The 27,439-nt window shown below is 46.4% G+C and overlaps 1 protein-coding gene across 6 annotated transcripts in view; it reads right to left on the reverse strand.

The window, feature by feature from the left end:
* Nucleotides 1-2,269: 2,269 nt before the first annotated feature.
* The window catches only part of ZNF664 (zinc finger protein 664), a 45,046-nt gene continuing 19,876 nt past the window's right edge, over nt 2,270-27,439 (reverse strand). For all 6 annotated transcript variants that reach the window (XM_047697245.1, XM_047697244.1, XM_047697246.1 and 3 more), the window contains 2 exons: nt 6,354-6,419; nt 2,270-6,254 (listed from right to left, as the gene is read on the reverse strand). In XM_047697245.1, coding sequence (XP_047553201.1) covers nt 4,891-5,676 — 786 coding nt within the window. In that variant the 5' untranslated portion in view covers nt 5,677-6,254; nt 6,354-6,419 and the 3' untranslated portion in view covers nt 2,270-4,890. The remainder of the gene's footprint in view (nt 6,255-6,353; nt 6,420-27,439) is intronic.

Here is a 27,439-nt window from a genome sequence, read left to right on the forward strand (position 1 = left end):
AGTAAATGTTAACTGGCAAGGTACAAACAGGGCGGAGTCTATAAAATGCATAAATTCACCTGAAAACCAATAAAAGCAATCTTTATATGCTATTATTTTATTCTAACACCGTATTTCGTTTGCATGTGCCTAAATCTGAGCCATGAAAGCACTTTGCTTCCACTGAGACCTACGCCGAGCTCTTGCCAACATGTGTAGTAAACACAAGGCCTTGGGGGTCTTTGGATTTGCTCATGTGACTAAAAGGGAATGATTTTTTTTTTTAAATCTTCTAATTTACTCATGATTTTCAAGGTGTTCTACCTATGTACACGAGGAGTAGTTAAGAGACCCAGAGGCCTCCCTGCCCCTGAAGGGCCTGTGGCAGCCTGAAGCCCTCCCAGGGGCTTCTCCACACTCCTTGGAGCTCACCGTCTTGTGGCTGCTCTCTTCTGGCTCCTGCATTTATTTTTATTGTAGTACAGATGCTCTGTCCCATTCCAGCTGGGACACAACAGTCAGTCCTTCCTGTTTCCATGAGCAATCCACTTGGACCAAGCCTCTCCAGACTTTACGGAGGGATTCTGAGGTCACAAGCATTCATCTATGAAATCCCTGGTTCCCTCTCTTCCAACGACCTCTCCGGTTCTACGCTCTTTTCCTGTCCCAGACTACTCTGGAAGAGTCCAGTTCTGTTGGCTCTTCTCAAATGAAGCCACTCAGCTCTCTCTAGGTTCTACCCCCAAATTTAGATGCCCAAACCCATCACAGTGTGGTTCAGCAGAACAAAAGAACTCCAAACAACAGGACCCATCTTCCTTACTAGGGCACTAGGACTGTTTCCTTCCTGTTGTACTACTAAATGCTAGGCAGTTCATACAGGTTTGCTTAGTCCTTCCAACTATTTCACGAGTTAGGTACTTTCAAAACCATTTTATAGGTGAGAAACCTGAGGTTTGGGAAAGTTAAAAAACTGCGTAAGGACACAGAGTAAGAGTTCTGCCAACCTCATTCTCCCGCTACCTCTATCTTAATCCGGCAACACTATTTATGTTTGACTCCTGCCCGGTGGTGGTGTCAACCTCTTCCCCACCCCTTCCCTCAAGTCTGATTCCACCATTGAGGAATTTTTCCATGTGCTTCTGATTATTTGTCTTCCATTCACCTGTTTTGTTTTTTTGAAGCCTGAGAATAATAGCAAGTTGTACAGAAAAGTTAACAATTTAACTTTTTTTTTAGGATAACAGAACCAAGAGTTGGGAAGTCCCTCAGAAGGCATCATGTCCAGGCTCACACAACACTAAAGAATCTGACAACTTCCACCTCACACAACACTAAAGAATCTGACAACTTCCTCAAAGTGGCTGGCAACGGGCTTGGGTGCCCGTGGTCCCCACAGCAGACCTCCTGGATGTTTGGGGCGCTCTGATTTGACAGAGTTCTTAATGGTGCAATCTGCCACTTATTCAGGGCAAGTCAGGAACTGTGAAGTCAGCCTTGACTTCCTCTCACCCTAAATCTTAGAGGGCACCCAGGGTGACTCAATGGTGGACACACGAGCCCGCATGTGACCGCTCTTCCCAAGCCCTCTCGTGTCAAAAAGGCCAGTTCGGACTGCTGCCACCTTCGTGGTGGGAGTGGGATGTAGACTTGCCCCTCAAAGCCAGGAGATGCCAGAACCAGTGTCAAAGCCTGTGGCATGGAACAGGGGCCACCGCAGCTTCCCCGAGGGGTAGGTTACACCTGACCAGGAGCGGGCCAGTCATCAGGGGCTACAGCAGGACTCTGCAAAATGAAATGAAAGCTTGTGGGCACAAGGCAGGTGATAGCAATGACCAAGATGGGTCACACAGGGAACGTGAATATGTTATCAACATTCCAAAATCACTAAATTTTACATACAAATCCAGCTTGCTGGTTTTCTCTTAAAAGAGCAGAGTATGTGGGAGCTTTTGGCCTATATTCTAGCACAGAAATAAACAGTTACAGCCAAGTAGGGGCCATCCCCTCAGTAACTCACACCTCGTTTGCCACAGACCTTGCAATTCCTCTTTGAGTTATTCCTGACGCAACGTAGTCATTTCTTACTTGCTTGGGTTGTGTCCTCACAACTCGGTTTGCTGGGACAGTCCCGGCTTAGGCCTGTGGGCCTCATTAACAGCACCCCTTTACTCAAGTGCCCGGTTTGAAAAGTAAATTATATGGTCACCCACATAGGCATAATACACAAGTCACCCCCCCACATACACAATGACCCCTGAATTCACACAACTACAGTCAAGCACAGAACCCTGTTATAAAGTGATTTTATTAAATTGATTTGGACATACTGTAGGTCAAATAATATTTTCCAAAGATAACAATTATGGACCTTAAAGCTCGACATAAAATTAGTAGCTTCAAAAGTGTTAGTCATATTCCCCAGCAACAGCATGATAAAATAATTCAACTATGTAGAAATATAGAACTCTAGGACTAGCTGGAAACTCGGAAATCATTTAGCCTAATATCCTCATTTTGTGAGAAAACTAGACTCAACGATTAGGCGATCTGCCCAAGCTCACACACCTAATAGTAATAAAGCTAGAAATCAAACCGATTTTTCCTAAAACTAAAATCCTACCGATGATATTTCAGCCGTCTCCCTACCAACTAAAAGTCTAGGCGGCTCTCTAACGCCGCAGGCTACCGTGACATGGACGAGGGTAAGACACTACAGTAAATAGTCATCGAGGGCGTCAGGCCTGGAAGGGGCTTTACCCAGGAACTAGGCTGGCCCTCTCCTGGGCAAGGAGGACACGCAGGAGAAGGGACTTCCCAAAGGCTGTGAACAGAGCTGTCTCGATGAAAACCCAGAGAGGGACGCAATGATCCCCAAACCCCATCTCTAGTTTCATGGCCCACCCACTAAATTATGTGCTCCTTTCAAATCTCCTTTATGCCTTAAGGTTTTAGTTACACAAAAACCCCTTCCAGTCAAACAGAAGAAATTAATTCAAATATGAAGAGAAAATCAAGCTTTGTTTCAGTATTTCGATGACTATTTCGGGTAATTCATTCCAACCTCTTAAGACAGTTGACAGACACCACGAACCTATTCACCCATTTCAGAGCTTCAAAGATGCTTAACTTCTCCCAAGACTTCCTGAGCATAAGGATTACATGTGGGAATCAATGGAAACAGGAATGAGAAGAGAGAGTTAAAAATTAGTTGCTTTTTGTTCTCGTTATTGGGGACTTTTGGTCTTCTAAACATTCCTTGAGTTCTTCCACATAAGTTTTTAATATCAATCTAGCCACAAAAAGAAAGGGAAAAAAAAAAAAAAAAGAACGAAAGAAAGAAAAGAAGACAAGAAAAAAGGGCCTATAAAAGTTGGGATACTGAGCAACTCAGTATCTCTCCCCTCCCCGCTGCTCACTCCGCCCCAGTGCCTGGCCGCCTTCCGCTCCGCAAATGTGGCAGCGGTGCCAGCCAGCTGGTGCTCCCAGCCTTGCGCGCTCCACTCCAGTGCCCCCCTCAGAAAGGCCTTCCCTGACCGCTGTCTAATGATGCCCCACCCCCACCCCACCCCCACTCTAAATCATCACCCTAATTTATTTTCTTCATAGCACTTAATCACTATCTCAAACTACATTATGTATTTTCTTACTTGTGTATCATCTGTCTCCTCCACCAGAAGTAAACTCCATGAGAGTAGGGCCCTTGTCTGTCTTACTCAGTGGTGTTCCCAGCACCTAGCACAGTGCCTGGCACATAGGAGGTGTTCAATAAATACTTGCTGAATGAATGAAGAAAGGAAAGGAGAGAGTGACATAGACATTCATGCCTAAAAACGAAGGAATACATGATCCTCAATGAAGGTATTGAGGACTCCTACACATTATTGCCCAAAATTACAGAAACAGAGACTAAATATTATTAGTGACTCCTCCCAACAGCCACTTCTCCTATGGTCTCCCCTAGTTAGTAAGGAGCTCCACATGCTACAAAAGGAGCCCAAGAGGGCAATTCTGGATGGAGAAAGTTCCAACTTTGCTTGCTTGCTTCTTCCTCCCTATTTACATTCAGCTATTTCCAAAAAATTCAAGTTAAAAATATGTGATGTAGCCACTAGAAAATTAAGTCTAACATAGAGACACAGTGATTAGCAGAAACCACGACATGTTTTTTTAAAAAGTTCATGAAAAGTTCAAGGGCATGTATGTCTGCCAGTGATTTCTCTGATGCGCCAAGTGAATGGAAATTATGAGTCACCTAAAATCTAAAGTGAAATTTAATGCCATCTAGGAAGGGATGGATATTTATGGGTACTGCGAAGACATACAGGTAAAGCTGGCTAAGAAGTAACGGGATCTATGGAACGATATGTAGGGGCTGAACCGAAGGATAACCTCAGAAATACCAGAACACTGTCTTTGTGAGAGGTGTTTTCAAATGCATTAACCAGTATGCCTGAATCGAGGGAAGGAAGGGCATGAGCCCCTGAAAGGGGGATGTCTGGGGTAACTGTTAGGTAAAGTGTAGACAGAAGGTGACTCAGGAGGCAAGGCAATGATCATGGTTTCCTGTGTCATATTTCCCACTACTGAGGCATCAAGCCCAAATCCCAGGAAACACACCCATGACTGGGACCTCATGGCCCATCTTGGGCAGACACTCAGAGGGATTCCAGATTCAAAGTCAAGTTGTGGAACACACTTGGCATGAATCAAAAAAACACAAACAAAAACAAAAACAAAAAAACCCAAAAAAACAAAACAAAACGAAGCAAATCTCACATATGCCTCTTCAAAAAGAATGTCCTGCCGGGGCTTGCTGTAAAAATTTCTTGGATCAATGTAGGTATTTACAGGGTTTCCTTCCTAGTGGCACTTATGGGTTTTAAGATTTTTAACTCTTAGCAAAATGCTCTATATAACTGATATTTTGAGATGGTTTCTCTCCTTTGTGTGCACTCTCTGGTGGATGCAGAGGCTGGTGCTCTGACTGAAGGCCTTCCCACACTCATCACATTTAAAAGGTTTCTCCCCAGTGTGCACTCTCTGGTGGATGCAGAGGCTTGAGCTCTGGCTGAAGGCCTTCCCACACCCACAACATCTATAGGGTTTCTCCCCAGTGTGCACTCTCTGATGGATGCAGAGGCTCGAGCTCTGGCTGAAGGCCTTCCCACACTCATAACATTTATAGGGTTTCTCTCCTGTATGAACTCTCTGATGCATGCAGAGGCTAGAAGTGTGCCTGAAGGCCTTCCCACACTCTTCACATTTAAAGGGTTTCTCTCCGGTGTGGACTCTCTGATGCATGCAGAGGTTTGAACTATTACTAAAGCCCCTTCCACACTCACTACAGACATAGGGTTTCTCACCTGTATGAACTCTCATGTGAATTTGAAGATGTGAACTCCAATTGAAGGCTTTTCCACACTCATAGCACTTATAGGGCTTCTCCACTGTGTGGATTTTCTTATGTCTGTTAAGTTTTGTTGTAGTACTAAAATCCTTACCACAATCATCACATTTATAAACCTTCTCTCCTGTGTGGTCTCTCCAATGAATATGCAGTTCTGATATATGAAAGAAACCCTTGTCACACTTGTCACATTTATGGGGCTTCTCAGCAGTGTGAATTTTTTGATGCATAAAAAGATCTGCTCTCTCAGAGAAAAATTCCCTACACATGGGGCACTTGTAGATCATTTTTCCTATTTGGTATCGTGATTTAGAGGAAAAAATTTCTGTGCGACTACTATAGTTACAGGATTGCTATCTCATAGAGTCTCTTATTTGGCCATTCTGGCAGTTTACCTCAGGCCTGCTCTATTAGGTAGGTCTAAGGTTGGCCTAAGCTTCTCCCTGCCTGTCTTTCTATGGAAGATTTCTTCCTGCATAGTGCTCCTCACTCAGTATTATTATTGATCATAAAGTGACATTTACTTCCACATGAATTCTGTAACTCATTAACACAGAATTTTCCTTTAGATCCTGAGTTGTCAACATTCCAAGGGGCTCCCAAGGTGCAAACCTCTGTGTTTTTAAGCCCCTGGAATCTTCCTCTTGTAGAATAATCTCGTACTTCCCACTTCTAGAAAAAGGAATGCACAGTGTCCCCTGTGGTGGAGGGTCTCGATCCCGTGTAGCCTCCCCTTGAAGAGTCAGTAGGACATTCTGCCTCCTACACATCAGACAGGAGCCTTTCCAGGAAGCAAGCTCCTCAGGTTCCAGGTGTGCCAATCCTTCCTTCTGGGGATTCCCTACATGAGTCTCACTCCAGTCTCCTGTAACAGAAACATAATATATTGAAAATGCCTCTTTTCCAAAAATTGCTATTGGCTCCATAATTAATTTCATAAAACTGTGACAGCGGCAATACAGACCTTTTTTGATCTTGGGGAAGAAGCTCTCTTATCTTCCAGAGAGATGTATCTCTTGGATTTGCAGGTCTGAAGAAGAGAATTTGTAGATATCATGCTCCTGTTCATAGTCCAAGTATATAATCCACTTACAACCACTTACTGTAATAGTCTAAACAACATCAAGGGAATATTATTGAAAAAAGAAAAGCAATCCTAAGACCCGATGCTGTCCTGCATAAAGGAGCAAGAAGGAAAACTACCTCCGCTTTGAACTACAGAAGGGACAGTGTTTCCTTTAGAACTAAAACATCCCATTTGAGTAGCCTTCTGATCTACAGAAAGAGTAAATCTATGACATATTGGTACTGAATGTCACTCTCTGCTTAATTGTCCTCAATGGTTTCCCAATATACTTAAAGTCCAAACCCGTCAGCGAAAGCCCAAGGCCCGGCATGACCTTGCCTCCACTCTCCCCACAGCTTGCTGCGTCTTCTGTTTCAGTTCTCTACGCCCCAAGCTAGCGCCTGAAATACTTTCTCCCCCACCTGGCACGTGGTTTGCTGTGTCAGCTGCCCCTCCCTTACCTGAGGAGGGTCCCTGGCTGAGACTATTTTAGCCTCTTGTTTGATTCCTTCAAAGTACACAGAACTTGTAATTATCTTATTGTTCCTTGGTTTCTGATACATCTCCTGTAGTAGATGTAAATGCCCTGAGGAAGGAACTCTGTGTGCTGCTCGCTGTTACATTCCAGCGAAGGCGAAGTATTCAATTAATATTTGTAGAGTACATCTATGGAGACTTTTATGACAACCTCTCTCCTCCAACAGACATACCCCACTTCATTCGGGTACAGAGGCACACTTCCCATTGCCTTATTACCAGTCTTCTGACAACCAAGGGGGACAAAATACACACAAACAGAATGATCAGGAAATAAAATAAATCCCAAAATATTCTACTTGAGCTCTTGTGAGGCTTAGGACTATGTTTTAGAAATCTTTTCATCTCCTGTATTCTATAATCAGTACCTGATACTGCAATTAATTAATTTATTAAATGAAATCAATGGATCTTCTTAAAGTAACACTCTCAGTAGTATGTTCCATACAAAGACAGGGTAATAGGCAAATGAGATTTCTTCAACATTAAAGTGGCAAAATAAACTGGACTGCTTTTAAATGGAAGTGTTAGGATTATGAAATTGAACTGGATATCCAAATTTCAGCAAAAATATAGTCAGTGGCTGGAAAAATTACATACACATTTATTCTCTGTTCTGTAGCTACACTACTAGAGATCCATCCCAAGATACACTGGAAGTGACTGATGTCCTAGGTTATTCACTGGGGCAGTACTTGTCATGGCAAAACTGCAGACAACCTAAGGCCCATCCACAGGGGACTGGTCTAATCAGCTCTAGTACTCCCTCACAATAAAATGCTGCTTAGCTGCTCAAAAAAAAAAAACACAAAAAACAAAAAAAAAAGGAACAAGGAAGAACACTATGCACTGAAATGGAGACCCCAGACATACTGTTTGGCAAACAAAGCAAGACAAAGAATAGCATATATACTATGGTAACTTTTGTGCAAAGCAGGGATGGGAATGCGATTTTATGTATTTTTCACGTAACATGCACAAATTAACCCAGAGGATAACACAAAACCAAAGGGAAACAATTATGTATGGGAAATGAAGGAGCAAACACAAAGTAAAACTCTTCCAAATGTACCCTGTTAGGTAGTTTTGGCTTTGGGAGTGTGTGTGTGTGTGTGTGTGTGTGTATTTATTTCAAAAATAAAATTAAATCAAAAAAAGGAAAATGACACCCAAAATTTTAAAACAAATGAAGAGAATGAACCTCAATTTTCAAGTTGCTAACATCCAAAAAGGGCTTCTGTATACCACATACTGAGTGTACATACTTAGTGGGACATATTCTGTTGACCAAAAAGAGCTGCAAAGAGGGGTGCATGGGTGGCTCAATCAGTTAAGCATCTATATACCTTTGGCTCAGGTCATGATCTCAGGGTCCTGGGATCAAGCCCCACATCGGGCTCCCTGCTCAGCAAGGAGTCTGCTTCTCCCTCTGCCACATACCCCGCTTGTGCTCTCTCTTGCTCTCTCAGATAAATAAATAAAATCTTTTTTGTTAAAAGCTGCAAAGAAATCAAACTTCTCTCAATAGTTTAACTGTTAGTTATAACAACACTGGTGTGTTTAGAAAGATTAAGCAAACAAGTAATTTTGTTAATGTTGTTAGGAACCAAGGTTCAATGTAAGATAAAACAAATACAAACATAAAATCAAAGTTAAGGAAAAAGTAATCCAACATAAAATTTGATTTGTCAGTTTGAACTTATGTCTTTTTTAGCTCTATCCACCAAAAAGACCTAGAAGCAATAACGACCAATAGCAAAATACCCTTCCCTTAAATACCCTTCTCCACCAAAAGACACAGGGATCCTTGAAGGAGCAGCTGATTTCAAGGCCAGAGCAGCATTTTACAAAATGAGCCTGGGACATCTCATTATTCCAGAAAGCAAGAGAGTCGTTCCAAAGGAACACCAATTTATGAAGAGACTCCCACTGGCCAAAAATAGGACAACTGAGCATCAAAAGGAGTAATGAACACAATCTACTGAAACAAATTAAATATACAAAACCTCCGGAGTTCACAATGATTTCAGGGGTGAGGAAAGAGGGCAGAGGGGAGCAGAGAGACAAAGAAAGGGGCACACAGAGACAGAGATTCAAGGCACCGAATAAAACTGGAAGTAACTAGGCCACCAACTTAGACAGCATGGTGGGGAGGGGCAGAGGGAAGGAGAGAATCTCAAGCAGACACCCCGCTGAGTGAGGAGCCCAGTGCAGGGTTCAGTCTCACAGCCCTGAGATCGTGACCTGATCCGAAATCAAGAGTGAGATGCTTAAATGACTGGGCCACCCAGGGGCCCTTCTCTGAACTATCTTTTGAGGTAATGCGACAACCCAGCTAACAAATGTGTACCCCCAACACAATACTTGACCATGACCGGGAACTTCACATTGCAAGGACCAGGCTGCTGTCATCTAAACCCACTCACCAATCTTAGCATAAGTCAAAAGAGGAGCAACAAGACCTGTGGCCCCTAAGTACGATGTAATAGGAAACACACAGCCTCACTCTGAAATATTCTTGCCAAAAGATTGAACCAGAGCCTAACCAAGACTCTAGACATCATTTTTATTTAAAAGAACAAGGAGGGATAGAAAAAATGTCAGGAAGCAAGTAGGAAACTATCAAAGCGTGAGGTGGTCCACAGGACAGCTGCCTGTTGTTTCAACCAGTAAATGGCCTGGAAATGGGGAGTCATGGGGGAGAGCTACCTAACAATCAAATGTAACAGGAGGACCTTCTTTGGAATCTGATTCCAATAAATCAGCTGCAGAAAGGAGACAAGTGAGAAACTGGATTAGGGATGGGGTTATCACATTGTGCAAGAAATACAGCCAGCTGTTTTAGGTGTGTGAACACCACTGGAGTCGGGTAAACAAATGTCAAGTGTTCCCAGAGATGTATAATGAAGTCTGCAGGAATGAAGTGCATGAGATGCGTCCAAGACGGGTCTTCAAATGCTTTAGGGGGAAAAAAAAAAAAGACAGTAAAAAAAGGACAGTAAAGCAAATGTGGCAAAAACACTGTCACTACTGGAGCTAGGTAATGGACACGTAATGATGGATACACGATCAATAAGATGTTGTATCTCTGAAGTTTTTTAGGATTAAAAAAAAATCAGTTAATGCTGAGAAGACATTCCTTTCCCGCTCCCCTTGCAAACACAAACCAATCCCAGAACCAGGTACACTGTACAGACATGAAACTGAACTAAAGAAATATGATTTCCCAAATGGCCGGCTTTTCCAACCAACCCTGAGCACATAATGTGCACAGCATCGCAGTTGTCCCTGGGGAGAGAGGAGTCTACGGCTTCAGGACAGGGACAAGTGGAGGACAAAGGTGCAGTGCCACAGTCCACCCTCCCTCCCTCACCAGCTAACTCAGACACTGCATGGCTCTCCTCACTCACTTGGAAACGAAGCAGTGCGGGTCAGAGCATCCAGCAGCCAGGCCTCGGGACAGACGGACTCTGCTCAGGGGGCGAGAACTCCACCCCAAAGCTCAGAGACATGAATTCCTACATGAACTCCCGCCGGAGTTCCCCTCAGGGAGGTAATCAGTCACTATTCCTTCCAAGCAAAAACGCTCAAATATATCTGTAAGTCTTACCCCATGGTGGGGTTGGGGCAAGCTACGTTCTGCAGGAAAAAGAAAAGAAAAGATAAAGCAAGAGAAACTCCAGCCAATTCTCCACGTGATCACCCAAAGAACAAGAGGACAAACAAGAGTAAAAAGAACCGCTGCTGTAAACGTTCCTAAACATCACCTGCCTCACGGCACCACACGCATAGAGGAGACTGGCAAGCAAGGGAGCAGGGATGAGCTACAAAATCCTACAGATCCCAGATGCACATTCCCAAGATTCTCCCACTCAAAACATGTCTCATATCCAACATCCCATAAGAGCTTTGAAGGGGACAGCCTGTTGGACTGTGGGACCACCCATCTGACTTCAGGAGGAAGGAGCCTTGCCCCGAGGTCTCCTGACACTACCCAGGGCAACACTCAGTCTCCCCACATGAGAGTCAGGAGTGGGCCAGCAGTCTGGAGGTTCAGTCTACAGCGGGGAGGAACTTCCTCCAATAGGAAGTCAGGGTCTGCTGAGAACCGAAGGAGAAACTGCTTCAATTCAGCCCACGAAATCCCCACCTTCCATGAAAAAGTGCCTTCCTTCTGTCCACTGGAATCTCTGCCTCATCTCAACGTTGTCACGTGAAGGAATACCCAAACCAGCACTGCCCTCTCACTACAGCTGAAAGTGAGGGATCGGCAAATAAACACCTGACGCTGAGAGGCAAGGAAGTAAGAAATGTGCCCTAAATACAGAGAAACTGTCCTGAGGGCGCAGACGCTCTGGGCGCTGGCACCGGGAAGGGCCATCTGGAGGTGGAGGTGCAGGATTCACAGCTGAGAGGACAGAGCTGTCGCCCTCTGAGGGCCGCTCAGGGCAAGTGCTCCCCAGCCTAGCCCGGGAGGCAATGGTCACGCTGAACCGCAGCCTGAGGCTGTGGGTCACACACACGGCCCCTGCACTGGCCCTAATTCTCCTTGTAGGCATACATGCTTGTGGGGAAAGGAGCCCCCTCTGGTCACAGCTGCAGGGGGCAAATGGCTAAGAGGAAGGACAGTGAGGACACAGGTTTTCTTCCCAAACTTCAGCCCGAGTCTGATGCAGAATACAGGTAACAGTCCGTTGGCCCTTAGGAAGCCCATGCTGTGCTGGGAGGAATGGATGTGGATTTTCAGAGAGAGATTTAAACAGAGTTTTACATACACCTTTTACACATTTGACTCTCTTTTACACCGCTGACCAAAAAAATACTATTTTGCCTGGGAAAAAAGAGTCCACTAGTTTGTCATGAATTTCTTGTTAAAACGATCCTATGGCTGCAAACCGGGAACTCAGAGAAGGACCCAGTCTCCACAGGGCAGGTGTCAGAGAGGACGACACTGAGTGCACCACATGGACAGACAGCAACCCACAGGGATGCCAAGCCGACGGAAGGCATCAGAGGAATGCCAGCCGTTCAACCAGAGTGGGGAGGTCAGGAAACTTGGACCGACGCTCCAGAAGGCTGGACCAAACTCTGTGCCGGCTAGACATAAAATCAAGACTAATCACCCTGACTCAGCTGCAGAGAGAAATCCACGCATACTCCTACCGGAAGAAGCAGCCAAAAGCTCAACATCAGACTCTGCGAACACCTGTGAAGCCGGATGCCGCACAACGCCGCGCGGAGCTATTCTGAATGAGGCGGACCGGGACACGGAACTGCAAAGGCACACACACCTGGAACCAGCACCGGGGACAAAGAAGAGAAAATTGCTGCAGAGCCACTCAAACCTCCCAGCCAGGCCTGTGAGGACGTAAGCTTGCAGAAGGGCTTCCAGTGGACCCCAGACCAGAGCCAGGGAGACTGAGGACCACGTCTTGTTAGCGCTGACAACAGAGGGGATGAGGGGACTGGTGAGGGAGGAGGTCTGGTGTGGGGACAGGACAGGGCTGCCTTTGAACGGCTGGGACTAAAAGATGCGGGGCAGCCGCTGTGTGAGTGAAGTTCAGCCAGAGGAATGGGAGAGACTGAAAAGTGTATTTCTACTGTCTTAGAACATGAGGCAAGTGTATCACCTGACACAACTTTGCACCTGTTTCCTTTTTAAATAACCAGGATAATGGAGATGCACAAGCCTATCACCAAAATAAAACAAAATGTTTTCTACGCCACCAGCCAGTCAAAGGGGGAAGGAGCGTGCTCTGAAAACCCAAGGACAGGTGCCCGTGTCATCGATCTTCTTCTTTGCTGAAATGCCGGCTGCAAAGCACTCATGTTTATCACTAAGATGCTGACCCCTACAGTTGCCCATAAAAACTCACTCAGTTAATAAGACCGGCTCCTCCCGTCAACAAAGAGGTAAAGGAGCACAAGAAGCAAGCACAGCAGGTGATGGGTTCAAACCCGGGTGAAGGGTACACAAGGGTACATTTTGTTATTTCCTCTACTTTTGAGTTTATTAAGAAATTTCTCTAACAAAAATAAAATCAGTAAGCCTTTGCTGTGAGATCCCTGTAATGAAGACGGGAAGTCACGAGAGAGAGAGACACACCAGCATTTCTCGATCGCAGAGCGACCTCAACTCTCTCGGCAGGGACGGCGCTCGCCCGCGCTGGCCACACACAGCACTGCACACAGACAAGGACGACGCTGGCAGGCCGACATAGGAAAGGCTGACCTGTCTCCAGGGAAACCCAATCATTTGACCACAACAGCCTTTCCTTCCAGCTTTCTGACTCTGCTAATCTGACAGCATCTTTCCTTTGTTCCCAGAAGACCTCCAGTCTGCATTAAATGGGTTTTCTGTCCCACTAATCGGACCCTGCCTTTCCCTCCCACTTCCTTTCCTGGCGTAGACTCCACGGCCCCACCCCTCTCACAGGTCACCCTCCTCTTACATCATCATGCGAACGCCATACCTCAGCTCTGTCATCACCAGTAACAGCACCACCATCTCCTAAATCCGTTCCAACCACCCACTCTCTGACCACCTGGTGCTTCGTCCCCCGCCAGCCACCCGACTCCAGTAATCCTTCACCCGCAGACTCCCAAGCACTAATCTTTCCATATCAGTGAGAGCTCCTCTCCTGCATTCACTGTGAACTCCCTTGTCGCCTTCTCCCTCTCACACCATTTTAATAACCCTCTGACCTTCTTCAATCAGTTCTCCACCTGCCCACGCAGGCACTGAAGAAGCTGAAGGATGCCCGGGTTTACTGGATCCGTGATGACAGTTCCAACCTCCTGGGCACCAGGCCTCCACACACTCCTCTGGAAGTCTCCATTTCACACTTCCCAGTACTTCCAATTGCTGCTTTGCAGTCGTAAGAGCAATGTCCCTGGTACCCTCCTTTCTCCTCAAATCTCCCGTGTCTCCTCCACCTCCCTCTCTTGGGGCTGATAACCCGCACGGTAACTGAGAAAACAGAAGCACCCTGACGGCAGTGTCCTGGCCCTCCCGCAGGCAATCCGGCACCGGCTGCCCCCGCACCTCCGCTCCCTGCCACCCCCCCCACCTCCTCCCTGCAGGCAAGTGCCCTGAGCCTCACAGGCTAGCCCTTCCCCTCGTGCACAGTCAGCTCTTCCTGAGGCCTCTCCAAATTAAATCCTGCGATCATTCTCTTTGCCAGCAACAATCTTGTCCTTCCTACTGGTTCATTCCCACACAGACGTGTTCTAGAACCCCCTTTCTGAAACTTCTTTGGATCCTACAACCCCACCCCACCTACCAGCCAAAATACCCGCTCTCCTTCACAGCAGAACGTCTTAGGAGCTTCACGCTTTACATTCTCTTGGTCAGGTCTCTGTCTCTGCCCTCCCCTGAAAACCACTCTTATCCAGTCCGTTGTGAGCTCCGTATCGCCCAATCCAGTGGACACTGGCCTCATCTACTCGACGGGACCATATGACACACTCTCCGCGGCTTGCACCATGGGCCCTCGCCAGCTGTCCTGCCCCCTCACTAGCCACTCCTTGTTTCCGTTACTGGACACTCCTCCTCCTCCTTGGCTGGACTTCTAAAATATTGGGGTACAGGGCACCACTGTGAGATCCCCTTCTTCCCGAGTCTATAACCTCTCTTCAAGTAACCTCACCTGGTCACATGGGCTAAGACGCCATCCTGAGGCCGGCTCCCACGTTCCACCTCCAGCCCAGGACCGCATCACCAACAGCAACCCAAACCCAAGCCTGCAGCCGGCTCCTCCCTCGCTCCATCCCAGAAGCGTCCGCGCAGGAAGCCACCTCACTTCCTCTTCCCCGCATCTGCCTTCCTCCATGACTTCTGTCCACTGCCTGGCCTTGTCTCTGCGGCTCCAACAGCCACAGTGGCCAAGCTCAGACCGAGTCCACAGCCGCTCAGTCGGCCGTGTCTTAGCTTCACTCCTGTGCCTCCGCAAATTGTCAGCCCAACCGTTTAAAAAGAATGAAACCAGGCCACACCCCTGCTTCAACCCTCCACGGCTCTTTCAAGTACGTGCTCCTCTGTCCGGGGCACACGGGGGACACCCAATCTCACCCCTACACCCTCTCGCACACCGCACACCACCTCACTGGTCCCATTTCCGGTCTTCAAACTCACCAAGCCTGTTCCCCCTCAGTGCCTCAAACGCTCCCCTGCCCACGCGGCTCCCTGATGCTCCGGAGCCGGCGTCTTCTCAGCAGTCGGGGCGTCTCAGGGGCCGGCGCTCCATCAGCCACGGCAGACTGACTCACCTCCTGCCCTGCGGGCTCTCTCAGCACAGTGTTCTGCTGGGTTTTCTCCCCCGTCCCTCTCCAACAGCCGTCTGAGTTAGTGTGTGTATTTAAGGATGCATTTCCTCGTTTGCGGTCTTCCTTTCCCTGCCTCTTGAGTGCCAGCACCCAACCAGCAGGAGCTCAGAGAACAGCAAATTTACTGAACATCTGAGGCTCTTTCATCTCTTTGGTTTTCACAGGGCACCAAGCAACAAATGTTTATCGAGTCTGTGCGCCCTGGGCAGCGAGCACTAACACTTAGTCCCTTCCTGTGTGGAAGTTACCATCTCTAGCAGGGAGGCAGACATCATCAAAGACATCCACAAGAAATGTAAAACCCAAGCTATGCTAAGTGCTACGAAGCAGCCCTGGTCAGGAGGGTCAGGGGAGACCGCCCCAAAGCAGTAAGAGCCGGGAGCTCAGCTCGACAGGAGACAGCTGACCACAACAGACTGTGGGAGGGATTAAGGCCTGTATGAGAAGGGACAAAGCGCCCAGAAGGGACATGGGGCGTGGTGACAATGGGGAAGATGACAGAGAAGTCACAGGTCTTGATCTTTGTTCTAACTGCAATGCAAAGGCACTGAAGTGGTTAGTTTTTGTACATTTCTAAATGGGAATATCGCACTTGTGTTTTATTTTTAATTTTTTAAAAATATTTGAGAACGAGAGAGCAAGAAAGGGGTGAAGAGCAGAGGGAAAAGCGGACTCCCCGCTGAGCAGGGAGCCTGGCACAGGGTTCTATCCCAGGACTCCGTGACCATGACCTTAGCTGAAGGCAGATGCTTAACTGACTGAGCCACCCAGGCGTCCCCACACTTGTGTTTTTAAATAGAAAACTGTAGCTAAAGTAGAGTCGATAGGTGAGTGGGAAGCAGGAGTGCTTGGGGGTGAGTATGCTAGAGATTACCTTAGTAGCCTAGGACAGGAAGGGTGGTAACCTGCACCACAGAGATAAAAAGAAGTGGATGATTTTAAGGCACATTTAGGAGAGAAAAATCAGTCAGATTAGTGGACTGAACCCAACAGGTAAGGGAAGATGAAATGCCAAGAATGACCCCTAGGCTTTCAGCCTGAATAACATGGTGGAGGTGGGGCCATTCATCAAGACAGGAAACACTAGGAAAGACCTCGGTTTAGAGACGAAGAACAGGACTCCAATTCCAGACATCTGTAATATCCAAGAGCAGATGTCGAGGACAGTGGCTGGACGGAAGGAACCGGCACTGAGATAAGATGTCAGCACTTGATAAGATGCGAATCTGTGAGTCATTAACATGTAGAGGGTTAACTGAAGCGGAGGGTGGAACCTCAGGAGGAAAAGCCAGGTGAGGAGTAAAGAGGCCCCTCCAACATTAAGAGGACATTCTGCACGATTCCACTCGCAGAGTTCAAAACAGGCAGTTAGTCTATGCTCTTAGGAACAGAGAGGGCAGGAGCTATGACTGGAAAGGAGCACAGGGGGTTCGGGGGTCCATGCCACGTGGCTCCATAAGCTGGGTGCTGGTTTACCCAAGTATGTTGACTTCAGGGCTGTGAACCTTCATCATGCTGTACCCTGCAGTTCGTGACTGTAGTTATGCTGCCGGGAAAACTTCAGGGAAGAAACAGAAATGGGAAGAATTCCCCTGAAAGGGAAAGGCAAAGTATGGGAGAAAAGAAATGCTGGAAAGGGCCCATGGAGAATTAAGAGTGCACCCATGTGGGGGAAGGACAGCCCTCCACTGTGGCAGAGGGAGGTGGCACATGGTGGGAGAGCACAGGAAGGTACTCAGTGAGCAGGAAGCAAGGCCGTCTGCAGAGGAGAGGGTGAGTGGGTGCTTGGCAGCTTGGGAACACGGAGAGGGTCCCAAATGGTTGTGTGAAGGGTGGGAGAGTGGAGTGACCGGAGAAACATGGGAGGTGGTCATGGCTTGTCATCCAGGTGCCGTGCGAGGATCACAGACGGATGAGTGTCTGCAGGACTGGATTTTAGCCAAATTGGAATGATCAAAAGACAAAGTGGCTGTCTGCCTGAAAGAAATCACGGCCTAGTCCAATAGAAATTTCGGCCTTTGTTTGCTGACAGGGAAAATCATAAACCTTCCCAGGTTTTCATGTCAACAACTTCAACTGAGCCTTGAGGGCTGCTGGAATGCCCGTAACCTTTCCCGCTTTCAGCCTGCTCTGACTCCACCTCACCCCCCCACTCCCAGCAGCCGGCCCTCATGCCCCAGCTTGCCACTCCTCAGGGAGAAGACAGAGCGCATCAGAGCACTCCCTCTTCTCCCACCACCAAAACTCAAACGCACACACACTGTCCAGTTCCAGTGCTTTCATCTCCTTTTCCAGGGGAAGAAGTGCCCGTGATCCTGCTCACCCTGCGCCCCTACACCATTCCCCTCTGGACATCAAATGAGTTTTTCTTTTTTCATCTTGAATGTATTCTCTGAAATTCAGACTGCTGGCTCAGGAAATCTAGTCATTTGAAAATAACTACACAATTACTTCGTCAAGTGAAAATGACCTCTTTTCTTGTTTCTGAGAAAATACAACTACTCTGACTGTAAGAAACAGAAAGTATTACTGGTCCTTCTAAAATTTTAGGCCTGCAAGACTTCCTATAAAGCATGAAAGACAAATAATCCCACTCTGCAGTAGCAGACCTTTTCCTTTGTGGGTTAAATCTATTTCAGCAGAGAGCAAATGAACTTCCCCTCCAGAACTAGATGTCAGAACGTACAGGTTACAGTTTTTTTCCTCAAAGGGATAAGAGCACACTTTCTAGGAAGGATAAACACAAAAGAAGAACAGGAAAGAGGGGCACCTGGGTGGCTCAGTGGGTTAAAGCCTCTGCCTTTGGCTGAGGTCATGATCCCAGGGTTCTGGGATGGAGCCCTGCATCAGGCTCTCTGATCAGTGGGGAGCCTGCTTCTCCCTCTTCCTCTACCTGCTGCTCTTCCTGGTTGTGCGCTCTCTCTCACTTTCTGTCAAATAAATAAATAAAATCTTTTAAAAAAGAAAGAAAGAAAAACAGGAAGGCATGAGACCACCAAGGTTCCGAAGAGGGAAAGAACGATGGGATTCGGGCACAGATGAGGGGTGAAGCATGGTAAAGGGCCCAATGGAGGTTGGAACACCAAGTTCCATGAGGACATTAGCTTCGAGTGGACTGGTGTGCAGCTGCATTTCTACTAGGAGGTGAGTCTGGCCTTAGTACTCCTCCTGGAAATGCTAGTTCAGTTTCTGAAACGGAATACTCTCTTCAATGTGGTTTCTAAAAACCATGCAAAGATTTAACTTGGAGTTTGTCACTGCACTTAACATGTCTTTTCCCTTAGAAATCCACACTGTCTGTGAGTCTCCCTTCCACTGTAGCCCAATCAAAAATCAACAGCCAAATCCCCATCTCCTAATGGCAACACCAAATGCTGACATTCATTCCAGCATGAACTTGTCAATGTCAGGATGGGTTAACCAGAACTCTGCAGAAGAAAGTGTACTAGGCTGAATACGGTCTCCCAAAAATTAATGTTCACCTCAAAACTCAGGGTGTGACCTTATTTGGAAATAGGGTCTTTGCAGATGTAATTACTTAAGATGAGGTCATATTGGATTGAGGTGTGCCCTGAGTCCAATGACTGGTGCCATTATAATAGAAAGGAAGGAGAAATTCAGACAGACACACACACAGGGGTTAGAAAGCAGTGTGGAGAGAGGCAGAGATTAGAGAGATGTGTCTACAAGCCAAGCCGAGGATTGCTGAGAATCACCAGAAGCCAGAAGAGGTAGAGGATTCTTCCCTAGAGCCTTCAGAGGGAGTACAGCCCTGCTGATACCCTGCTGACACTCTGATGTCAGACTTCTGGCTTCCAGAAGAGAATACATCTCTGCTGGTTTAAGCCGCCCAGTTTGTGGCACACTGTCACCGCCACAGGAAGCTACAGCCTAGGAAACCTCTAGCTCACGGATATTAACACAAGGACGAGGAATCCTTTCAGTAACGTCTTTCCCTCCACTGATCTCTGTCAGGCCCTACAGACACACAATGGTCTTTGTTTATTCTTTGGGGATGTTGAATGGGGCAGGCTTCTTTCACACTGATCCAAACCCTTTTCACTCAGTTAAAAACCTGGAGTCATTTCACCTTTGCTCACTTTAGAAGAATACGAGCTATATATTTCATTCACATTCTTTTACTCAAGAGATTACATTTCACAGAAAAATCTTAATTTTTCCTTTCCACTAGTTCCCTCTTTGTTTCAACTTCAATCTATAAATGGCACATTTGGTTTTCACCTCTCACCAAAAGTTTCACACGTACGTGTATGTGTATAGACAACACACACACACACACACACACACACACACACACACACCCCTGGTGGGCAACATGGTAAAGGAGTGAGCATAGGTTTCACCTCTCACCAAAAGTTTCACACGTACATGTATGTGTGTATACACACCCACAACCTCCCCCGCAGTGGGCAACATGGTAAAGAAGAGTGAGCATAGGTTTCATAGCAGACCAGCCTGAGATGAAACATACACCTGTATCTACTGTGAGCTCCGGGGCCTTGAGAAGAGCTTTAAGCCATTCTTAGCACTACCAAATTACGGTTTTGTGTATGATGGGAAAGAATACTTTCTTAGAATAAAATTTTAAAGTCTCAAATCAAAGGGAAGTGGGTAGGAATGGAAAAGAATGTTCCATCTGGAAAGAAGATAAAATTCAGTCAGGGAAGACTTTATAGTTGAAGCACAGCTTCTGCCGTGGCCAATGAGTCACAGGAGCCTCTCCGCAGTGCCTGGCCAGTGAGGGAACATGGCCCGTCCCTGTACAACCAAGAAAAAGCCTGACCGTGTGCCACGGAATGGAATCGTCCGGGGTGCCCCACAGTATGTGCATACAAGACTCCCATTCACTTGGCCACGCCACTTTCCTTCCCACAGCAATGATGATCTCAACATCTCCCTAGCTCACCATAAACCCTGTCAAAGAATCACCCACGAGAGAAGTCAAATACTAGGTGCCCTCTAGAGGGGCCAGAATACAAAAGAGTTCCCATCTCACCCAAAAGGCCTCATCACCAGAAAATACTTTAAAAGGAAAAAAGACTCCACTCTTCCTCTACATACGTCAAACCATGAAAACCTACCATCAGCTCAGCAATTCGTCCTGAGAGCATTCTACCTCCAAGACCTCGATTCCCCAAGCACCCCAGCTCTCTGCATCCACAGAGGTTCTCCCCAACCTCCACCCTCCCCTTAAAATGCTCAGCTCACTTAAAGCTACCTTTTACCCCAAGAAGCAGAAATTCCTGCCAACTTCTGTTGTATTACAAAATACACACTTTGTAGCTTTCCCAAATCGAGCAAGTTATCTAAGCCTAAGACTCAATTTCCTCAAATACAAAGAGAAATACTTCTACCTCCATCTCTTAAGGTCATCACAAAAGTGAAATAAGACAATGCACAAGTCAAGGCTCAGTAAATACTATCTTTTTCTTTCCTCGATCTGCCTGCCCGCCTTTCCACTGGGAGTGGGAGTGTCACTGTGTTTAACTGCGGCGGCTTCAGGAACTCACACTCAACAGTCCTGTAATCACCTCCCAACGGCCACTCCCTTTCCAAACTGTACTGTCGCTTCCTGCTAGAGTTACCTCGCCCTCCTAAGTAGCACTGAGGGGGTCATTAAATCTGGGTGCTTCATCCTCCCACTGTGAAAGCCCAGTCCCCAGGACTCCCCAACACTATTCAGCAGTCAAGGTACAAGGACCAGACCTGAGCTCACCCCAGACTTTCTCTTCTAGTGCCCTGAGGAGTAAAGAATGGAGCTTCCACGTGGCCCAGGGATGGTGCCCAGGCAGATGTTCAAGCAATTCCTACTACCATGACCCTCTGGGCTACCAGGCTCTTCCGTCTGGCCTTTAATACTATAATCCCTTCTTACCTGAAATTAGCCAGAGCCCTTCTCCGCTGGTAACAATTAACCCTAACTGACAAAGAGCTCTAAATAGCCACCACCAACCCGCACCCACCTCAGTTCTCCCTCTCCAAAGCTTCACGTGACTGGGATCAACATTCACATCATCAAGTAACTGCTTGTGGAAAAGGAAAATTGGCTCTGGAAACTTGATTTCAAAAAGGGATCCACACACCAGCATTATCAGCCTGGGAACTGGTCAGAAATGCAGAACCTCAGGTCCCAACCCAGACTTATTACTCAAAAACTGCACCTTAGCAGGATCCCCAGGGGGTTCTAATCTGAGACTCGAGCACACGTTGAAGCTTGTGAAGCAGTGGCCCAGAGGGTCAGTGTAGTTCTTTGCAAGTGCTGGGACAATATCTCATACTTAATGTGAAAACGTTGTTTGTAAACTGGAAGAAAATAAAAACACCCTACTTTACTTCTAACTCTCCCCAAAAGAGGACAGAGCCTGACAATATTACGTGGTGGTTAAATACACAGTGGGCCCGCAGATCACTGCCCAAATCCTATTTCTATCACAATCAGTGTGATCCCAGACCCTTTCCCAAACTACCTGAACACCAGCTTCCTGTCTGTGAAACAGGTCTGTATACCTACCTACTTAGATCACTGGATACGCAAACGGTCCATTGTCCTCGCCGCCTTCACCATAACAGATTCGTCTCCCTAGTTATGCTCCCTGTTCAAAGTTTCTAACTACATGAGCTCAGCACCCTCTGACCTAGGGTCATGCTTCTCACAATCTGTAGTAATCATCTCTGTTGATTAATGTCCGTCTAGACATGAGCTCCTTGAAGGCAGAACTGGGTCCATTTTGCTCACCACCAAGTCACGAGCATACAGCGTTATGCTCATCTCACAGGACACAGCCAAGTGTTGTTGAAGAATAAGTAATCCAGGTGGGTGTCCTAGTCAATGGCTTCAGGTTTTATTTAAACCCTTTCCTGAGTTGGGGAAAATGCTATGAAGATAAATATTGGCTACAGAATGACAAATTCTTTTCCCTAAAGATTCCTCTTTTACCCAATTTCCTAGCTCAGAATAAGCTGGGTGTGCTGTGGTAGCCACCTCTTTCCTTCTTCTTTTTTCTCTATCCCTGCCCTCTCCTTCCTCCCATCCAAAAATTTTTAAAGCATGCTCTAAATTGTTTACGTCACCCTTCATATCTTACTCACACCAGGTCTGAGGCTCTTCATACAACCTGCTAAGAGCCTAACACCTGGCCCAGTTCATCTCAATACTGTACTCCAGCAGGGCATGAGGGAAAACACCTTCAGGGATCAGGCAGGTAATAAAAATGTGGGCAGCTTCCACTTTGAGACATCAGGGCCTAGTGGCCCATCCTGGCTTCTCTCCCTTAAAGGCATTCAAATCCTTACAAATAAGAAGACATCAACAGGCTGAAATCAGGCCAACAGCCATGAGTTGAGTCCCCCGCAAAAACAAAAAGCAAAAAAACTAACTTGTGAGCATGGGATATGGAACAATTTGGCCAACCTCTTAGAAAAAGTCATCTCAGTTCTTTCCAGTTATTGTCCTAGATCAACAGCTGTTTTGTTTTGTTTTTAAGATTTTATTTATTTATTTGACAGAGAGAGATCACAAGCAGGCAGAGAGGCAGGCAGAGAGAGAGGAGGAAGCAGGCTCCCCGCTGAGCAGAGAGCCCGACTCGGGGCTCGATCCCAGGACCCTGAGATCATGACCCGAGCCGAAGGCAGCGGCTTAACCCACTGAGCCACCCAGGCGCCCCTAGATCAACAGTTCTTAAAATATTGTCTAAAGGCTCGTAAGGGTTCCAAAACCCTTACAAAACATCAAAATGATTTTCAGAATAATACTAAGACACGGTTTTTTTTTCACTGGGTTGAGATTTGCGCTAAGGATGTGAAAGCATGTGTTGGTAACACTACAGACTCCTTGACTCCTCACGTGAAACCCTAAGACAGAGAGACCGAGCACTGCTCGCGGTCATTCGTAGTCTTCATCTCTGTGGACTCATATTTAAAAAAAAAAAAAATAAATAAAAGCTTCACTTAGGAATACCCTTGGAAAAGCAATAAAAATATTAACTTTATTAAATCTAGACCCATTTGTTATGCTTATATTAAATACATATAAGCATACTTTTTAAACTTCTATTTACCGTGTCGTGTTTAAAATGGGGAACACGGCAGGTTGCCCAGCAAAGTACAATGGCTGCCTAAGGAAACGGGAAAAGCACTTACATAACTGAGGTGCAACCTCAACTAGCCTTTTTTCTTGACAAAACGTCATTTTCTACTTGAAAGAATGACTGACAAACTGGTTATGCAGACTCAGATGTTGGGCCCACATTTTGGGTAATAGGAAACCACTGACAGTATGTTGCCAGCAGTCAAATCCAAACTTTCAAGTGAAAAATGGGATTTTAGGAAACGTGTGTCTGACACCATGAACTCTATAGCTTTCCAATATTTGAAGACTTTTCCATCGAGACTAACAGTGATCCTAAAAAATGTGATTTTTTTTTGATATTACATATAATGAAATGTGTGAACATTTGCAAGATCCGTGTAACTCAGTGAATCAGTATTTTCCAAATGACCAATGTGTGAGTTAATAAAATCATCACAGGTAAAAGATCTGTTCAAAGTACAAGAGAGACCAATAGGTTTTACTCTATTAGAGTACAAAAAGTTCACTGATACGGATTCCCATCGATGTTGCAACTAATCTTTACAAACTGACCACTTGTTGAGTTTTAGTATTGTACACAAATGAACTCACAATTATCTGAAAAGGCTACCAAAATCCCATTTCCAACTATGTTATCTGTGTGAGGCCAGATGTCTTCAAGCTACTTCAACCAAAACAACAAACTCAAAGAGTCTTTGAATACAGAAGGAGATGCCTTCAATTTAAGCCTCATTATGAAGGACACTTGTGAAAATGTAAACATTGCCACTCCTCCCACTACATGTTTTTAGGGTTTTTTTAAGACAATAGCTGTTTTTCATAAAAATGTCATCTGTGTTAACACATAATGCCTTTACCATTATTTTTAATTAGTTGAATATTTTTGAAAAATTTTGGTTTTCATTTCTATTTATGGCAAATGTCAATGCCTCTAAACCACACGAACAGAAAGCTCTTTGGGGTCCTTAGTACCACTTTTTGAAGTGTAAAAGGATCCAGAGACCAAAAGGGAGTTGAGATTCCACATTAAACATTTTTATTTTAAAGCCTGAAAGTACATGAACAAATGGTAAGATGAACACTTGTGTTAGTAATTTCCATCATCAGCCATTGTTATTACTGAAGTAAGAAAAACGCCCCCCATGCTCCTCCACAATAATTCCAAAGTCAAGTTTTATACAAGAGAACTAAAAGATGAACACCACAGGAAATAACTCTCTACACAGAGAGGTGTTTTATAAAGGATTCAGAAATTATCCCATTAGGAAGCAATCCACTCATGTGTTCTTGTAAGACCTTGATTTCCAGGTCCAAGGCTGCAAAATTCTATCATGTTATTCCCCCTGGACATAATGGATGCCCCTGTTCGTGGAGAGAGCACATGGCACATGTTTCCAGCTTGGTTAGGAACTCCTCCTCCTCACAAATCATCAGGAAGTGCCAGAAATCAACTCCATCAGATATTAACTTGGCAGTGGTACAACTCCAAGGGAAGGGATAGCTCTTCTTAACCTTTTTCTACAGGCTTTGGCACAAAAAACATAAGCGGAAAGGCCATTTAGGTCCCTGGTGCCTGCATGCTGCCAAGTAACAGGACTAAGAGATTGTTTGTTCTGTTCAAGGCCAGAGATCTGGGCACACGACAGAAGCAGTCCCTACCTCCTCGCTAATCTCTACTATACCTTCCGAAAATGCCGGTCTACAGTACACGTAACAGGCTAGAGGAAGACTTGGATGCTCAAGCCGCACAGAGACCCCGTCGGCTTCCTTTCCCTAGCTGTCCGTCTTAGCATGACTCAGTTCCATCAGTCACTTAGAACTCATTGATTGGACTGTGGAATGCCAAAGCCATTCAATTCAGCTTTACCATCACCATCCGTCCTGGAATAGAACATGCCAGTGGCCTGGAAGACACCCTTTCTGGCCACCCATGGCAGGCTCACGGTCCCAAAAGGCCCTTCGTACTTATACTTCATACTTACTCTAGGACCCCACTGTTCCAGATGCTAGAGTTCTTTCTCCTCATTACAGTCCCTCTGCTTGGGCCCTGGGCCACCTCAGCGGTAAGAGGTCACAAAGCCCCACTCTGTGAGGTGCTAGCCCTCTCACCAGGAGGCTTCAGAAAGCCTCTGAAGACCAGTCCACCTCGTTTCCCTGAGCACTCCAGAGCGGTCACTGAGGCCTCTGGCTGGCGTACTCCTCGCACTTCTTCACCTGCCCTAGCGAACAACACCCCAGAAGGCCCAACTGCCAGGCCACGTTTCTGAGTCGTGCTTCTCACTCCGAGACGTGAACACAGACTTCCTCACTTCCTGGGGTAACTTCAGCAACCAGAAGCTGGAGGGCATCAAAGCTGAGAGGGGAGTTTCACTTACAGTGGTCCAGGCGGTCACCTGTAACTCCCGGGTCTAAATCTCCTGTGGCCAAAGCCTTCCACATCAGAACGCGAGCCTCAGAGCATGTTCCAGGCTTCTATTCACCCAAAGGCCTGCTCGGACACTTAGTATGGCATCCAGTCACTGGATTACTATGCACCTTTGAAAGCTGGAGTGACCAAAGCAGGACCCTCCCGTAATCCATCAGTCTTGGGCCACTGACTGCCACCCATGTAGTATCTTAGTAACGTGCCTGACCAGTGTTCAAGGGCCCTTCTACCTGGTGCTCAGGCAGCAGCTAGCATCTCCTACGTACACTACTGATAACCACTGACCTCTATCACTTATGGGATAATTTCCTGCAAAGACAGTGGTAGAATTTATGTCATTTTGACGCCTTTCTGTTTCCTTGCCACCAGCTGGCTAGAAGAGACTCCAATCCAATGTGACTGCCGAACACGAAGAGAACCCCGGACAATGGCCACTTCGGCCACTCACCCAGTATCTCTTGAAGAGGCCACCTTACCCCTACCCTTGGCCACTTTGCTACTTGGGGCCCCAAGTACATCAGCTCCTCCCTTCCTTTTGCCCTTCTGTCTTCACCCCTCATTTCTGCCCACACTTGACAAGCCCCACATGTCAAAAGTCTGAGGTTCCCTGAGCTCTCCCTCACGAAATTCAATGGCTAATGATATGGACTCTCTGTTTTCATGACATACAGGGAAGAGAATGTTTTCACTTTGTCCCCCAGACAACTGCTTTTCTTATGACTTGGCCTAATGACTCCTAATGGAGAAAAGGAAAAGACAAAAGACAAAGGAAGCCACGTGTGATTTTTCTTTAACTGGAAAGTACCACAAAGACTATAAAATTAGGTCCAGGGACGGGGAACAGTGTGTGTGGAGGGAATGATGCCAGGTTTTTTTTCTGAGAAGGGTAATTACATGTGTCATTAAGGCGATAAAGGAAGACACAGGTAGCATTCCCAGCTTTCTTTCACCCAAGTCCTCCCACAAAAATGGCCTATGGAATGACACAGCTGGGTGGAGGCCCTGGCTCTAGCCCTTGCTAGGGGATCATGTCTCATCTCAGACTGATCTGTAAAAATATGGATAATGATGTCTATTAACGCTCTGCTGTGATAATTAAAGAAGATGATAAATGTGAAAGTACCTATCAAGAGCGCCCACAGCATAGCTGAGGCTAAATAAATATGAGTTTCCTTATCTCCCTCATTTTCATTAGCACATGACACATCTGTCCCTGCCAAGAGCACCACCTCACAGGCAAGGGCTTCCTGAGGCTAGAGGGCCACCTCCCTGTAATTAGGGCTCCTCCTCTGTTCACAGTGGAGCGCTGCTTTCTTACCTCCGTGCCTGTCTCCTGTACCTGCTGGTTTCTGCCCCATGGCTTTTTTCTTGAACCTCGACTCACAGGACTATTTCAAAATGCATCTGACTTCAGTGACAGTTTCTCACAGTGTGGACATACTACTTTCTTCCTGCTCTTCAACTCTGCACACAGAAACGCTGGAGCAATGGGACAGAGGGTGGCCCGCTCCAGTGATGGCCTCTATGGGAATACCACGTAGAAGGCACGTTTATCTCATCCATCTAGCCAATGGGTAACACATACAT

Source organism: Lutra lutra, chromosome 12, assembly GCF_902655055.1.
Source record: "Lutra lutra chromosome 12, mLutLut1.2, whole genome shotgun sequence".
Lineage (NCBI taxonomy): Eukaryota > Metazoa > Chordata > Mammalia > Carnivora > Mustelidae > Lutra > Lutra lutra.